This window comes from Seriola aureovittata, chromosome 2, assembly GCF_021018895.1.
Source record: "Seriola aureovittata isolate HTS-2021-v1 ecotype China chromosome 2, ASM2101889v1, whole genome shotgun sequence".
Lineage (NCBI taxonomy): Eukaryota > Metazoa > Chordata > Actinopteri > Carangiformes > Carangidae > Seriola > Seriola aureovittata.
This window is the reverse complement of record NC_079365.1, coordinates 12,013,167-12,031,020: the sequence shown is the minus strand read 5'-3', so window position 1 is coordinate 12,031,020 and position 17,854 is coordinate 12,013,167. Positions and strand designations below refer to the sequence as shown.

The 17,854-nt window shown below is 40.9% G+C and overlaps 1 protein-coding gene across 3 annotated transcripts in view; it reads right to left on the bottom strand.

Annotated features, from left to right (window-relative positions):
* Window positions 1–16,886, bottom strand: part of cpne5b (copine Vb) — a 122,843-nt gene extending 105,957 nt beyond the window's left edge. The window contains exons 1-2 of one of the 3 annotated variants that reach the window (XM_056405248.1): window positions 16,725–16,886; window positions 16,302–16,574 (exon numbers count right to left, since the gene is read on the bottom strand). In XM_056405248.1, the coding sequence (XP_056261223.1) occupies window positions 16,302–16,420 (119 nt within the window). In that variant the 5' untranslated portion in view covers window positions 16,421–16,574; window positions 16,725–16,886. Of the gene's footprint in view, window positions 1–16,301 lie in introns of all 3 variants that reach the window. The other 2 variants (XM_056405238.1, XM_056405255.1) reach the window with 2 other exon arrangements.
* Window positions 16,887–17,854: the final 968 nt, after the last annotated feature.

Below are 17,854 nucleotides of genomic sequence, written 5' to 3'. Positions count from 1 at the left end.
AGAAAAGAAAGACACGTAGACACTTTGAAAATATTTGATAAATTGAAAAAAATTGCTCCAACATTTCACCAGGATGATGAAAAAAGAGCTGTTTCAATTAGACGGGAGTTAGTTCTAAATATGCCTTTAAGAACAAGAGTCAGCTTTTCACCGGGGCATCATAAAACTACAACTATGACATGAAATATTTAAAATGTGTCACCAGATTTGCATTAGGTGTTACGTAATAAATTTCAAAGGGATTGGCAATACTAAAGGGGTTTCAAACTAACTTCCTGAAGCACAACTTCCCTTATGTAAATGAGGTTATGAAAAGATCTGAGATGTGCAGAGGCAGCGGGGGCAGGATTTGGGTATGTCTCTGTGCACAAGGGAATCTGTGAAATCAAGAGAGCAGGAATGTAAGAGAAAATCAAATGTAAGAACAAGGAAAGGAGAAGAGAAAAAAAATGTGCGTCAGGGAATGTGTGTGGAGTTTGAAGGAGAGAAAATGAGGGAGAAAAATGAAGTCCTCAGAGATTGGATCAGAAATAGACTGAGTATAACGGAGTTCCTCTTGCACAGGGAGAAGAAACAAGGGCCTGTTAGACAGACTCACAGACATAGCTGACTTTATTTACAGAGATCTGACACAAACCACAATAATTAGACAGCTCCTTCCCGGTAACCTGCTGGAGGTTCCTCAGCTCTCCAACTCCAACTGCTATGAGTGCGGGCTGAGAAAAGGATGATAAATATCTAGGGATGAGTGGTTCTTTTTGAGCAGGCATTTCAAGACATGCAAATTGAGCTGATGGGATTCTTGACTTGGAAAAGAGTACAAGTCAGCATAAATAGGCTGCTACCGGCTAATAAGTAAAACTCTGGGAGCTGACAGATTTTTTAACTTGACTGAAGACTCCTCATTCATACTGCTCACCTGTAAAATAAGTACAGGAGATGTATTCATTCACTGTATTGTATCATTCCTGTTTAGACATCATTTCATGCAACTGAGCCTTGGCTGGTGCAAAATGTTACGGACGCTTGTGTGCCGCTAGCCATCGTACTATCACCACATTATTGCACACATTTCAACAATGTTTCCAGCACAGTATTCTCTGAAAATTTACATCCAAGAAAAGATTGTGAAATTTATATGTGCATAAAGGGTGAAAGGTTAACATCGAGGGTGTATTTTTCTGGTGCAGGGAGGACAGTTTGTGGGTGTAGAATGAGTCTACACTGTATTCATAGAGCGCAGGCTCTGTGACCTCCTGCTTGCACACAATGCACCACAACACAACTGGGGGAAGGTGCGCATGTGTGTGTGTGTTGCTGTAGAAAATAAGAAAACAGAACTGGGTTCTTATCACCTGCAGTATCACTGAGTGAATAATAGGTTCAACTGAAATGGAGCAAAACGGATTTTGCAAAATATTCTGCAAGTTTGTATCAAAGTATAAATAAAAGTTGACTTTTTTTCTTCCTGTGTATCAGGTACACCTGCAAAGTCTAATGCAATCAAATGCAGTAGCTCTGCCATAAATTGTACCTTTTTGAAGCTTGTACTCTACTTTTTTTTTTGTTAGATGTGTTATTTCAACTGTTTATTATTGAGGTCATAGCTACTAGTGTTGTGCTGGATTACATTATACTAAAAAGTGTTTCTAATAATGTGTCCCTCTCATGCATATGAATGGGGTAGACAAAACAGAAACACCTTAATATACAATATAATATATATACCTTATGCAATAATATAGTGTACAGTGTAACACCACCAAGTATGACCTCAATAATAAACACGCTGTTGAATAAACACCTCTCTGACAAATAAATAACTAAATAAACCTTTACAAAGCCAGAAATTATGGCAGAGCTCTTGTACTGAATTGCATTAGATTGTACAGGTGTATCTAATAAAGTGGCCACTGAACATCCGTGAGAACAAATACATATTGTAGCAAAAGAAAGATTGTTTGTTTTGATTGATTGATTCTCATTAGTAAATGTTAGAATCATTTCATGAAATTAACAAGATATGTCATGCATCCATGCTGTCTCGAACAACACAAAGACATGTTTTCTGATCTTGCATCCCCACGCCAGATATGTTTTAAGATGTGATAACACCATGGTTACCAGCCTTGACAGCATGGCTGGTATTGTTTTCACCTTGTGTGTGCGTGTGTGTATGTGTGTGTGTGTGTGTGTGTGTGTTTGTGTGTGTGTGTGTGTGTTTGTGTATGTATGTGTGTGTGTGTTTCTGCGTGGGTGCAAAATGTGGTCCTGGAGACACTATAGCATGAACTCTCTGTGGTTTTCAGCACCTTGGCAGGTGTTTATGTCCGTCTATCTTAAGACAGGTTTTGTCACCATGATAACATCACAACCGGGCATGATACTGTCACGAAACTTTACAAGTGTGTAATTGAGATCAACACGAAGGCTAACATTTTGGAGATGGGTGTGGTCAAACCCATGATCACTGAGCACTCATGTAATAATGTAATAACTACACAATCCTCATGGGTCAGAACATCAACATGTTGACGGGTGTCGTAGTGTCATCGCAAGATTGTCTCTGGTTTTGTCACTTCCCTGCTTACAGCTCATTCTCCTGATGCCATATCTGTGCTCTATTAAATCACTGCTAATACAACCCACACATTTCCTACCGCAGTCACAAGGCAAAACACAGGTTGTGTGGTTTTTATTGTGGAGCAGTCACGGGAGACGCAATGTGTTTGTAACCGAGGTCACTACTGACAGCTATCATTCATCAAAACTGTATATACAAAACCTGACATGACAATTTTATAGTATAATGTTTGGGGAAAAAGACAGAAGTACAGTATGTAAAACTGTACTTCTGACTACTAGTACTGACTCCAGCATTTATTAATCAAACCAATTTTCAACCATCCTAAATGTCGCTGCAAAAGATAATCATACAGCTTGATGCTCCAGTACTGGTTATACCTTGTATGTTATGTTATGTATGTTCAACAAATCCTAAACTTAACAAACCAATTACAGATGCATTTCAATAAAAAATGTATTATGGACAAAATGAAAAAAAAAACTGACTTTTTCAGCTCCTAAAAGCCTGATGTTTTGAAAACATAACGTTTTCATACAGCAATGTCAATTTGTCACTTAAGGAAAGCAGAAACAGGCTGAATGTTTTCCTCAAGGACATTTAAGCTGGGATGGATTGTAGTGTGGAGGCTATCCTTGCACCTCTTGAATGAAAAAGCATTGCCGGTGAGATGAAATGAGAGGGACGAGGGGATGGGAGCGTTGGATGACAGAGGAAGGGAGTAGTTAATGATGGAGGAACAGGGTAAGAAGAGAGGGGACTCGAGGAGGGGAGTGGAGTTGAAAAGAAGTATAAGATGGAAAAAGGAAGGAGCGAACAGATGGGGAAGGGAGAAAAGAGGAAATGTAGAAAAAGAAATTAGGGAAATGTAGAAGTAGAAGGAGGGTATGTTTATAAGAGGGAGGAGTGTTTGATAAAGCATATGCAGAACAGCTTTATTAAAGCTAGATGAGGTATAAAGCAAAGCTTTCATTGGCCCTTTATCACTGTCTCTCATCTTATCAGTGTCTTGTTGTCATTTGCACTTTCTTATTACTTGGCTAATGGAAATACCTGTTTTTTGATTCATGGTGTTGATATAAACATCCACCTTTGCAAATTCATAATAATTGCTTACAAATGATGTTCTCTCATCCATGTTACACCCATAACAAAACCGCGAGCAGTAGCAATTCAGAAATAAAGCTCTCTTCATAGCCTCAATCACCTCATTCCAAACTGTGGTGCTGGCATTGCTGTAGCGTTGGATCAATGGCAGAACCAAGCAGGATCGTTTTTCCCACCAGCTGTTGAATTATTCAGGCCAGGACTTCCTCAGGGGAGATTCCTGCTCAGCCTGTCAGACAGGCACAGCGAGCTTGCAGCCTGGCAGGGAAGCTCAGGTTCATCACAAAATCCCCAACAGCATGGACTGCACCATGGCACAACTCAACAGAGGTCAGGTAACGGGCAGCAGTGCCTACTGTATGGTTAGGACGCTGCTAAACTGTGGTTCATTGATCATTTATAGTTATATATTGTGTCATGTATTTTTCTGTGACGGGCAAAATGTGATGCATGACTTTTTACTTTCAAAACTGACAGGTAAAGGAGACAGCCTGTCCCACAACAGATATCAGCTTGTATTTTGTAGGTTAAGCAGGAAATGTCCAGTATAGGGATGGGCATTTTCAGTTATTAAAATTTTTGAGTACTCTTATTACCTTATGAACAAGTACTCGATTACTCGCAAATTATAAAAAAGAAATACGGGAGCCTACTGTTTGGCTGTCGGAGAACATGATATTAACGATATGCAAGTTTAACGCCACATATCTTGCACTGCATGTTATTGTTGTCTTTTTTTTTTTATAAAAGTATTTCCCGACATCACTTTTCCTAGTCACAGCTGCCATAGTGCACGTGACACTAACTGGGTTGAACTAATGTAGCCAAAAACAACACGTGCACAGGTGCGTGAGTAGTGACACGCTACTCAAATAATGACGTCCTTTATATCTTCACACGGGGAGTGAATGCAGCAAAGATCTTGAGATGAAAACCAAAATGTAAATGAAAGTGAGCCCACAATGTAAAAAATAATATCCTGGGTGAAAAACTTTTGAAAAACTGCTTCAAAGTAGGTCAGTGTAAAATGCATGATTGTTTCGGTGAAGTGGGTCACTGAATGAGGATCTCTCAGTCGGATGTTCCTCCTCTTCCAGCCCCTAAGACATGTTCCTTTAGCTAATGAGCTACTCCAGCTATCACAAAAACTGTGGCACACACAACATGTAAGCAGGCTGGAATAATGTCAAAACTAATCCTGCAGGCACGCAGCTGGCCACCAACGTTGTTAGACACTCATATTTGGTTGAGTGTAAGTTATGATGTCAGGTACCAAAATTTATCATCAGGACAAATTTTCAGGCAGGGGAGATTTAGCATTGAAAAGTTTGAAAAAGAAAACACATTTCGAAGTGCACATCCTAATAGCTGTATAAGAATATTGTTGAATGCACCTCAGCCCTTACATGTGTGCGCAGCAAAGCTCACACTGACTGAACCCTGCAGCTGACTACCAACGTCATTGGACACTGATATTTGGGTGAATGTAGGTTGTGACGTCAGGTGACCAAAATTCAATGTTAGGACGGCAAAGGCCAGCGTCAATTTGACATAGTATACTGACGACAGCTGACGTTGATATTTGGTTGGTTTTGAGTTGTGTTGTTAAGTAACCAAAATCCAAAGTCTTCCAAATGTCTCATGCCAACACCATCTTGACATGAAATACCAACATATTCCAACGTCTGCTAAACGTCACAATGTCAATCAGCCAACGTTAGGTTTTGACGTCAACCTGAATTTAATTTCCAACTTGCCAAAGGCATTCTAATTATACTTAGTTACTTGACACATGGACATTTTGATAAAACACAACTATACAACAAACAATCACTATATAAACTAAAACAGGTCCTAGTTTTCATAGTTGATACTCAACCATGCAAATCTGCCTTTTGGGGCCCCATGGGAGCCTGGGCCCCTAGGCAGTTGCCGGCTTTGTCCAGTTGGTAATCCACTTATGAATGTGTGTACAAAATTTCATGGCAATCTATCCAATTATTGTTGCAATATGCTGCAGTGCAGCATGCATGGCTAAAACTGCAGAAGAACCGCAACATAAATTGCAGGAGCTCTAAAATAAGACAAATGACACTTCAAAAGTTCATAATGACTTATTTACTGTGAGAAAAGAAAAACTAATATAAAGGGATCTCAGCCAATATTATGAGAATAAAAAAGTGCTATCATTGCAGTAATACCTTGACTTGGGAACTATAAGTTTTTTTGAGAGCTGACAGAAAAATGTATATACAGCTATACTTACAGTCATTTGTTTGAATTCAAGTCCACAACAATATTTGTCTTAAACCATCACGAATGCAATCACATCCTTATGAATGCAGCCAGGAGAACAAGTTATCCACTGACACACACACACACACACACACACACACACACACACATAGACACACACATTTTTTCACTCATCCATTATCTATTTTCCCTCCGGGCGCTGGTAGCTCCATAATCAAATCCAGTCATCTCACCCACACACTTTTCACACATCTCCAGCTTTGCTGTACCACATAGGACCATCTTGCCCAATCATCCCATCCTGCGCTGGGGGGCTGGCTGCCAGAGCTGAAATAGCACTGTGAGCTCAGAATAGGCAAACAATCTCACATGTACTCTGAAGAGTGAACTAAGTCATGGATCACTCACTACAACATGCTGACTGGTCCACAGTTGGTAAAACCAGCCTTATAAAGAATGGCAGCATTGGACCGATTTCATTCATTTCTCAGTCTCAACTGTGTAATAATAAAGTTAGATTAATTATGTTGTCAGAATTTAGCTTGAGTTTTTTTCAGTGGGGTGCCAAGAAATCAGCTTTCAAGGCTCCGCAGGTACAATATGAGAAGGATTTGAAAATTCGTTGTTATCTATAATTAATTGCAACCATACTCTGCTTTGACAAATAAAGCCATAACTGCTGCGGTAGATCCCTTGTCAGAACAAGTTTGTAATTCATGATGAGTTGCAGCATGTGTAGAGAACTGAGTGACTGATACTGCTGAGTGTCCCTAAAAGACAGAGAGACTTTATCTTGAAAGTCCTAGCACCTATAGGCATTCTTGCTGCTGCTCCACCAGTGGCTGGAAGTATCCAATCACCTGTGTTCACAGCCATCGCTGGCATGCCATTCAAATCAAATTAGTTCATTGTACTCAATTCAGATGCATCACCTCACATGGACCTGTTCCTTGTGACAATGAAAAAGCTCCATCTGTCTAATTGCCAGGTGATGGTAGCTGTCTACAGCTGTGACTCACCATCCTCAATAGCCCTGACTGAGAACTATTAAGCTCCCATTACTCCATCACATATGCCGAGGACAGATGCTTCTACTGCTGCGCAGTGGGTGCAGTTCACACAGAGTAAATGACTGGTGATGCACCTGTCTTGTTTATCAAATGGATTTGATGCTCAGAGTTTTGGTGTATTGTATTGTTTTATGGTTTATCTTTATATTTCAGGTGAAGAAAAAGGGAAATCTTCCACAGGTAAGTCTTTGAGATGACTTTGGAGACAAGATAGTCACAATTTGAAAAAGTGACACTATAATACCTCAGCTGGAAAAGGTTTTTATATGCAATTTCACACATATCACACGTGTTCAAAGTACTAACAGTGATTTATTGCCGCACAGAGGGCAGAGCCAATCTGTGATTTAGCGGATTTAATGATGTGTGCATGTCTTTTTTTCACATTTATGGCTTATTATCTGACTCAAGCACGTGTGTGTGTGTATACATCTGTCTCTTTTAAACACTCACCATTCTAAGAGTTGGCTACCTACAGTGCACTGAATACTGAACAACAAAAAACATAACAATAAGGGTGTCAGTTAGTGTTAATTCAGAATGAAAAACTTTGTCTGCCAGTTCAATCCTCATCCTTCACAAGTGAGAAAATAGTGATTTATTCTTAGGCTTTTGGTTATCACTCATTTGGTATTATCTCTAAGCATTAGACAGGTCATCCTATGCAAATACCACTTCTGTTTCCATCACAGGTTGCATTTATTTGCTGCACGCTCCATAATGTTTAGTGCCTGCAGAGGTGTAGCGTCTTTTTTTTGTTTGATTTGTCAGTAGGTCCTGCTTAAAAGTCGAATGAATCCAATTATGCAATAACATAATAAGACTCTGGAGAGTCTGACAGCAATCCCTCAGCCCAGTGTAACTCTGATACAATTATCAGGGAGGCGATGCAAGCATGGTCTGATGTTAATAATGGCTCCCTCAATTAGACAGATGATTCAGGTGAACTATGATTCCCCACATGAAGATCAAACATGTATAAATCATTAATCTGTGGCCTGAGAGAAGATTAAGATACAAAATTTCCACTTTCCCAGTAGGAACAGTATGTATGCAAATGTGCAGCTATCTGAATGAGTATGTAATGAGTTATCATGCACACATTTTTCTTTTTTTTTGTTACAATGTCATATTCCAGCACAGTGCTGCTTCTGACCAAGATTTGAACAATAGAAAATTATAACATTTAGTCTTTTTCTTTTTCAGCACCTTTCGCCAGTATGGACACATCATTTACAGTCTGGTAGTGTTTTGTTTTCTCTGTAGTCTTCATCCATCAGAATAAAGCTGGCTGTAACGTCCCTGATAGCACGGGGCTTGAAAAGAGTGATGATAAAAGTCTGATGCCAAACTGAAGTGATAAAAAATGAAACAGAAACTACCTAGCTGAGTTTCACAAACAGCACCACTTATTTGAAGGCTGGCCTTTGAGGTTGTCAAAAACAAAGCACTGCAGTCATATATCTATTTGATTATAGACCATAGTGAAAAGATTCATGTTATTGTAGTCATATTTATGGTTCCCGGGTAAAACTGAACTTGACTAGGCATTCTGAGACTTCTGCTTCACACGCAAATGTTATATTTCACAGCACCAAACAGAGGCCACAGCCCTCTTACCACAAGCCTTCGTTAGGACAGAGAGAAAGAGAGAGATTGTGTTTAGGTCATCTTCCACTTCCCCAGTCCTTCACTGATAAATTTGACTTTGTCTTCCCATGACTCCTCTGCTCTTGCCAGTCAGCCAGTAAGCCTGTCAGCCAGAGAGCACAGATCAAAGCCCCGTTTCAGCCTCTCAGCCACTAAAGCCAGAATGACAGTGAGCCATCATTAACACTCGTGGAGAGCGTTACCCTTCTTCCTTTGGACTTAACATCACTTATGTTCAGTGGCTGTCGACCACAGCCTCACCAGACCTTGTTTGTATTCATGGAGATTCTCTCTCCCGGCCATGAGAGCTGTAAGATACAAGCTTTATACAAGAGTGCAGGATGGAAGAATTTGATGGCTACAGGAATGAGACAGTTCATTCTCAGCAGCAGAGTTGACACAGCTGATTATAGCCATTGCTGTGAGAAGACGCTGACAACTGAACAGTGCTGCTGTCAGGGCTGAAGGGGATTATTGGGTGTCGGGTGAGGAGTGACGGATAAAAATCAGCATCTTTTAGTGTCATGGTAATGAAAGCAAAAAAAAACCCATAAACAAGTCTTTTTGGGAGCAAAGATGGTTACTTTTTGTCTTTTAACATTAACATAAAAGGAAAGAAAATATAAGCTTTTGACATGGGGACATTTTATCTTTTCAGCATGCCCACAGTCCACATTATTGATTTAATGAAAGCATTAGTCACAGTCTGTCCGTCAGAGAGCGGAAGGCACTGAAGGAACAGAGCAGTCTAACTCTGTACGTCCTCACACACAGACGTTCGGTCAGGACCCCACATTTTTCAACATGCAGGGCAGTCCAATAGACTTCCATTGTTCTCTGCTGCGTTGAAAGTTGACACCTGGGTCATTTAGACCGCAGGCCTTTATTATGACTTTTAAGTCACAGTCACTTTTTCTGTATTAAACCACACCAGTCCTTCCCTAACCGTAACCAAAGTTTTGTTGCATAATCCTAACCATACAGGACTCTGATGTGACAGTCATGCATTTTGTACATCCTCTGTCCACCACAACCAATCCACTGCCATTAATGAATGTAGCGTTCATTCATTTAAAAAAATACATTGCCTCTGCACATTGAAAATTGGTTCTAACGGGGTCCTGACCACATACCCGCATGTGACGAGTTGGGAGTGAGAATGTGTTGGAAAGAGGGAAACATCATTGAACTGTGAAAGATAGTAAATGGTGCTCAGAAATGCCGTTGCTGTCCTCAATGCACTCATCCAAGGTGTTAGTAAGTTAGTAAGAGGGCAGAAAATAATTGATTGGTTCTGCCAGGTCAGGAGAAGAGAATGTTTCATGCTGTAACAGCATCCGAATGTCCTTTTGTATGCAAACAGCACCACAAACACACGCCAACATACAATATGCTGTCTGTAGATCAATGCCTTTTGTAGGCAGAAAAAAAATGTTTTGTAAGCAGAAACAACAACTCTGATGCATATTTAATTGGCACTGCTTCTTAGCTTCATAAAGTCTTTTAATTTGTCTCCCAAATGGACCACATTGCTGTGGCACACTGCTTCTTTCCAAAACAGTCTTAGCACACACACCCATGCTGCTGTCTACTGGCTTATCTGCAGAAAGAGCTACCAGCAGAGCAGAAGAAGTGAAACCAAAGGGCTGTGAGCTGCTATCACCAGATTTTGTGTAATGGCCCCCAAGAGGCCAGGTCTGTAAAGGAGAAGGTCGGAGTCAGAGGGAAGAAGACTCATCAGTGTTGCTGGTGTTACTCCATCTTAATAACACTGCAATTTATACAGAGTTCACTTTGAGAAGTAAAAGGATGCATGACATCAACAAGAGAAAAATGCATGTTTACATTTTTTTTTCTTATAGCCTATTCGTCTTCACTAGTTACTTTATCCATGGAAGAGAAAATCATTTTTTTACCTGATGCTCCTGTTGCTCTTTTTGTCGTGCTTCACTTTTCATTTAAAGTTAAGTTCTGTCTGAAATTGGGGATCCTGCATCTCAAAAATGAATGTAAACTGGGCTGTTTGAAGGGCAAACCTGCAACAAACTGCATGTGAAAACAGGAAGCTTGAAGTGTAACAACAGTAATTACAGAGGGTGAGCCTTAGAGAGTAGTCAGTTACAGATCTGCAGCACCAGCAATATAAGACCTGCACTTCAGGAAAATAAGGAAAAATAAAAAGTTTTTTTCAAAAAGTCTGGAAAATCACCTTCAATTTCTTGTAAGTGGATATATTTTATATATACAATATATATATGTATATATACATATATACATATATCAAATAAGACTAAATATTTCTCTGTAAATGAACTAAAACTCAGCTTAAAAAGTGATTATATGTCAATGTTGCATTTGCAACTGCGTTTACACTGTCCCAACATGGCCAAAAAAATCACTCATTGCAGGTTTAAATTGTGCTGTCCCTGTAACACCTGGGTGTTTATTTTGGAAGTATCATAATTATTAATTCCTCTCATTTACTGCTTGCGCACATTTCACTGAAATGTTACATCACATAGATGAGTGAGACTCTCCTGCAGCCCCTGTGCTGTTGGTGGTAATAAAACTAAATCTCTCTGTAAGATCTTATTTTCTCTCCAAACACGCTGGTCTCTTATTTGCATTTCCTAATGAGTTCACTTCCCTGTCCTTTAGTTACTGTGCACTGACGAGCATGCCCACCTCAATGTTTTCTCATCTCAGTCTGTCTTCTCAGTCTTTGTTTATCCACTCTCTCACCATGCACACTAGCTTTTTTCCTCTCTCCCCGCCTCTATCTCTCTCTCCACACCTAATTTTCCCTAACCTGCTAAAGTCAGTTAGGCTGTGTGATATCAGGCAGGGTGCCCAGTCTGTTGTGCGACAAAATTACTGTCAGCATGTGTGTGTGAGAAAGGGAGAGAGACACAAAAAGGTTTATCATTTTGGTTTTGGGTGGGTCATCTGCAAGATAATTATGCAGAGATTTGCAGAGCTGAATTCATGCTTCATCCACCATATTCTGGTTATGGTTAATTATCTTTGATGATGGTTGTGGTACAGCATATACTCACACCAAAAGTGCTCAAACCTAGAGAGATGAGATGAGAACAAGCAAGGGATGATAAGCGTCAGATCTCCCTTGGGCTTTTGTACACTGAGTGCAATGCTTTCATATCTGTCCCAGATACAGACAGGAACCTATCAGATGGTGGAACCAGGTTTCTCATAAGCACAAATCTGCATGCAGTGGAGACCATCCAGACATTTTGCAGGAGAATTTAATCATAGCAACATATGCAATGTATGACGGAAACAAGCTGAGAAATCCCACATCCCCACTAATTATCCCTACCTCGAGTTACTGGTTAGAATAAAAATTCAGCAGTTACAAGATCCATCTTCACCTTATTGAAGTTCTTAGATTAGGTGTCACTCTCAAGAAAAGGACAATCCATTGATAGAGTAATTGGTTCCCTCGGCTCTGTGTTCAGTCAGTGTGAACTTTGACCAGTTGCTTGTTGACACCATTTGTTTCCCATCACCCCACTGCACATACATGTCAGGGCTGAGATGCGTTCAACAATATACAACTATTAAAACCGATGTTTTGTTCAAAACTGTTTTTAAAAAGCTTCAACACCAGATCTCCACTGCTTCAGAAATGCCACAGTTTAAAACTAGTTCCAGATTAAGCTATTTAATAGCTAGTGTAAATCTCTTTTTAGTCAATAGGGCTGTTAGAGCAAAAGCCTTAGTTAACCACTGATTTTGATCTTAACTGTCTGTCTGGCTTTACATTTTACTGTCAGTTATAGCTCTTGATATTGTTGTGACTTTCCATAGGTTTAGAGAGAAAAATTCAAATTCATAGTAAATGATCCAGATCTGCCCCAATATTTAATGGCTTCTTTCCTGCTGTGTTCGGTGCATTTTGGTTCAGTACTTTTTGTGTAATCCTACTGATAAATAAACAGAAATGGGTGAAAACAGAACATACTTGGAGGAGGTAAAAATACTTATACTTAAGCATTTTTTTGTGGTGTACAATACAAGCAGTGACATATGTCAAGAGGCGTCAATTGGGAAACAGATGGAAAACCTTTTCCGTCATGCAGCGGAAAGAATATTTCCTCATCCAGATGGTTAGAAGAGTGTTTGGGGATTTTGTAAATACTTTCACTAACAATGGGAACTGTTGTTAAACATCCTGCTGGGTTCTTCAAAATTTGTCTTATATTTATTTTTCAGAAAAACAGATGCTTAATTCTTTGACTCAAATGGAATGATAATTTAAAAGATGCACAAACTGGGGCGAGGTCCAGACGGGTAGAAGTGAAATCCAGGCTTTTCAAACTCAGAAATTTAGTAGGTGAACCTGTGGATTTCTTCCATTGGCTGTGCAGGTTCCACTTCACAGCAGAAATGCCAGGTGAGGCCATTGCTTATCAATACCACTCTCAGCAGCTGGGGCTCCTCCATTGACTGACCTACTCTTCAATACATTAGCTGACTGGAGAGACTGATAAATGGCTACGGACCACATTAGACACATAAGTACTTCTTTATATTGTTTGAATTGACTGGAGCAGAAGTGGGAGGGCAGATGTGACTGGAACTGGAGACAATGAGCAGGAACAGGCGACTATGACTGGAGTTTGTGGCTGTAAGATTTATATCTCCGCTTTCCTGTCCACACGCGAGTTACAAACCTCTCCTTTTATTTCTCCCCCAGGAACTAGACCATTCACTGACAAGCCCCATGGGAGTGTAAACACCGGTTTAAGAAAAAAAAACACCAGTTTGATTTTTTTTTTTTCTTGGTGTTGTTTCAAACTATTTCACCCTTTTTTTCTATTTCCGACACAGCTCCTGAAGGCCAAGCTTTCCCACAAAACTTCAGCTTCAAAAGATGCACAGTGAGAAATGTGAACACGGTGGCAGACTGTCTGTTCATATAGAAAGCATGGTTGAGGTTAGGCAGCTAAAACCACATGTTGAGGCATGGGGAAATATTCATGACTTCCTGTATTGGTATTGAAGAGAAAGCAAATCACTAATGCAGAATACTGTGGCAACTTCCTGCCACCAAATCCTTAAGTCTTCTTCCCTCCCTGTTTGAAAGACAAACCAATTCCTATCATTTCCCCCCTATTTTACTGATCCAGCGTCCACCCACCCCCCTCTGTGTGTCATTGGTCCTGATAATAACACGTTGTCAAAAGCAGGGGGTGTATCCTGTAATAAGGGGTATTAACCCAGAGGGAACAGCTATCATCATGATTTGGAGGTTTTTAGAGAGCACATGTACTGTACATGGTGACAAAGGGAGAAAAGCGAAGAAGACCCAACAGGGAGCCTCTTATCTTGAATAGGAATCTGACTCACACAACATCTGTACAAAGGATTTAAAGGATTTGTGAGGCCTTGAACTGCTATTACAGGCATTTGAATGTGACAGAAAGATTTAACCGCTGATTTTTTTCTGCTTCAGGAGGGACTCATACAGAAGCCTAGTATTAAATATTTATTATAACAACCACAGGCACTGAAGTGTATGTAGGAAAATCTTAAGTAAGGTTATGAGAGCAACCTTTTGCACACTTCAGTCTGTATAGCTCATTAGGGTATATGTCAAGCATGATCACAGTGAACCCACCCCCTAATCAGTAAGCTTGTTCACAGCATGTTACATATATATTCCATACAATTTGCATCGTAATTACTTACATTTTATTAAAAGTTTGAATCTTGCAAGCATCAAATATATGCTTTTCTTTATGGTGAAATCTCAGCCTCTCTTGCTCTCTTTATTGCTCACACACACACAGACACACACGCACAAAGTAGCAGTGAAGCAGAAGGGCAAAGCATTGACCCTTCCCTTTCGATTAATGATTTCTTCTTCCCAAACTCCTCTTCTTTCTGGTGGGAGGCATCTGCACCACTACTCTCTTTTTCCAACGCACACACACAACCACACACACACACACACACACTCACACACACGCACGCACGCACGCACGCACGTACATGTTGTTGGAGGAATCCTTTGCATATGCATATTGCATGGGGTTGTCATAATAGGACTCATCATTTACCTGAATGGTGCTTAATTGCGCGTCACTGAGGCATTTAATCCCAACTGCCTCATCGTTACAGGCTGAGGAACCCAAAATCCAAAATCATGCAACTACAACACTTTGCTCGTCGTCCTCTCTCCACCTAAACTGATTCTCAACTATCGCCCACCATTTCCTGCACAAGCAAGCAAACTATTGTTAGTGGATATTGAAACACACTGTTTTTTTTTTTTGCCAGGGTTTCTTTCTTTTTCTTTTTTTCCCTTAACTCTGAGCTGAGATGTGGCAGCAAGCTTCTCTGAACGCCAGAGAGCCCATCAATAATGCACACACAGCTTGTTATAGCTCAAACTCACTCTGCTTCGATGGCTCACCAGCCCAAAACCCAGCATCAAAGACCAGAGAGATGTGTGTCTGTGTGTGTTCGTGTGTGTTTTTTTTCCTGTGCGTATGTGTGTGTGTGTGTGTGTGTGTGTGTGTGTGTGTGTGTGTGTGTGTGTGTGTGTGTGTGTGTGTGTGTGTGTGTGTGTGTGTCTGAGAGGCAAAAGGCGTTGAAAGCCTTGACTTCAAAACCTTTCCTAATGGGAAGAGGTGTGACTGTTTATTCTCACCGAACTCGCACTGTGGGAAGAATCATTTGGCGAAGGCTGATTTCTTTAACACTTTTCTCTTAAGGAAATACCTTTGTACTGAAAAATAATAAAGAATGAGACTAAGATTGAGGCAAAGGACACGTGCAGGCACTGTGTGAATATGATGTAAACCTTTGAATCTTTAACATCCAGTACTTTGTGAGGAATGAAGCAGAGGGAGGGGAGAGGCTGAAAGCAGCCATGCGCGTCAATGTGAGAGAGGTTTCTGCCTCTGATGAAATGATGTTGGAGCAAGAGACGTGTCTAACTCATACGCACCACCATGCATATACTGTATAGGCTGGTGTATAACCACACACACACACACACACACACACACACACACACACACACACACAAACACAAATTAACCTCAATCTGGTGCTAGAAACCGTAGATTGTTAATTCTCTGTCTTGTTTTGACAAATTTTTGATCCCTCGAACATACGAGAAAGTTTTACTGTATTATATCACAATATGTATTAGTTTATTAGTCTAACCCATAACAGCTTTTCCAATGATACGAGAGAAAGAGAAACGCCTGCATGCATGAATCAATGTCAAATTCTGCACATTGCCCCTTAAAATACACTCAAATCAATGGATTGATCAAAAAAAAAAAAAAAAACCCACACAGTTTTCTGGAAAGATTCTTGGTGGAAAGATTCGATTAACTTTCTTGATTTAACAAGGAAAACAAAGCCTCTATCCCCACCCAGAATCTGCTGCTTTCGCCCCTAACATAAGGCTTTTTTGCACTGATTTAATAAGTTGTAATTGTCTGAATTTTCTCTTGATCACACTCTCACTCAACAAGCCTAACTAAACCCCTCAGAAAGGGTGGGGCGCCATCACAACTTTTCTAGCACGCAGTCTTCCGACGAACTTTCCTGACCGCCGGACGCGCTCTGCGCTCTCTGCGGACGCCTCAACTCACCTGCAGGAGACGGTGATCTCTACTTTGGTGGCGGGGATGTTGCCGGTGATCGGGTCGAAGTCGTACACCGATGACATGTCCTCCAGCTTGTCCATAACGTCTCCCTCCATCATCTCCATCGCCAGAGCTCGGGGTGGCTCGGGTCTGATCCGAGAGGCGCACAGCCTGGCCCCGACGGAGCGCGTCGAGTCTCCGGTGACTCCACAGACCAGATCAGAGACCAGACGGCCTCCGGTCCGACCGGGTGAGGCAGCCACTTCACCAATGTTGAAGCTGGAGAAGATGGAGAGGGAGGAGGGAGCACTGAGTGAATGGACACCCGCGCAAGGCAGAGGCGCACTTGGTTACTAACTGTCCATGCAGCGTAAAAAAAAAAGAAAAGAAATGCAGGGACAGTAAATGAAATTACTGTTGCGCCCTCACCGAGCGGCTACACATCACATGGAGAGGTGGACTGTTCTCTGCGCTTTGTCTTCAGTCTGTGCGCACAGCAGAGCGTGTGAAGAGAAAAGACTAGATACACTCAAACCCACCCATCCTCCTCCCACACTGAATTACACTCAAGCGCTGGCAACCCTGCCCATGCCCCAGTGCTGCTGCTGTCACCCTGCAACATCCTCTGTACGATTCACGGAGAGAGAGAGAGGGAGAGAGAGAGAGAGAGAGAGAGAGAGGAGAGAGAGAGAGAGAGAGTGAGTGTCATGGTAATGGAATTACGCACGCTATTTAATATTGAAGACTTTCTCTCAAGTGGTAAAAACATCTAGCGTGGAAACCTCCATAACGATGAAATAAAGATCAGCTTGTCATGTTGCCGAGCAGTGGTTCCAAACTGGTGGTTGGGACCCCCCAGTGGGTCGCAGAATAAACCGAAGGGTCTCGAAGTGGTTAACAAGGTATGAAATCAGAAAAACATATTTCTCAGAATTTCTTTCTTTGCATTTTTCAATTTTTCGATTATTTGATCATTTTACATCAGCAGCATCCATCAAAGTATTTCTAAAAGTTTATTGGAAGAATAGCTTGAACTGCTCTCAGCCTATGGCAAGAGGTCTCAAGTAGACATAGCTTTGTTTCAGTGGGACTCAAGCCAAAAAAGTTTGGAAACTGCTGCTCTGGAGCGACTTTGGGAGGGGGCAAAAAAAAAAAGACAAGATTTCAGCACCACAGTTCTGGACAGCTCCCAGAACAAACCATTCAGCTCAGTAATGGTGAAAAAAGTACAGACAAGTTTTAATAAACTTCTTTAGCCTTTATACTCACTGAGCAGTAACTGTACATTCTACCAAAGATGTTAAATCCAAATGGATTTTTGAGTTAAAGTTGTAAATAGGTCAAAACTATTTTTCCTTTCCTATTGTCTGGAGTTTTCTGTGGTGGAGGCATGCACAGGACATTTTAAGAAATGCAGTTACCAATTAAAATGTGTTCATGCTGGCTGATTTAAAATCAATATTAATTACAGGGAGGGAATTACATAGAGATTTAATGGCCACCATCCATCATTAGCCTGTTGTATGCAGCTAAGACCTGCCCTGTAAACCACATTGTAA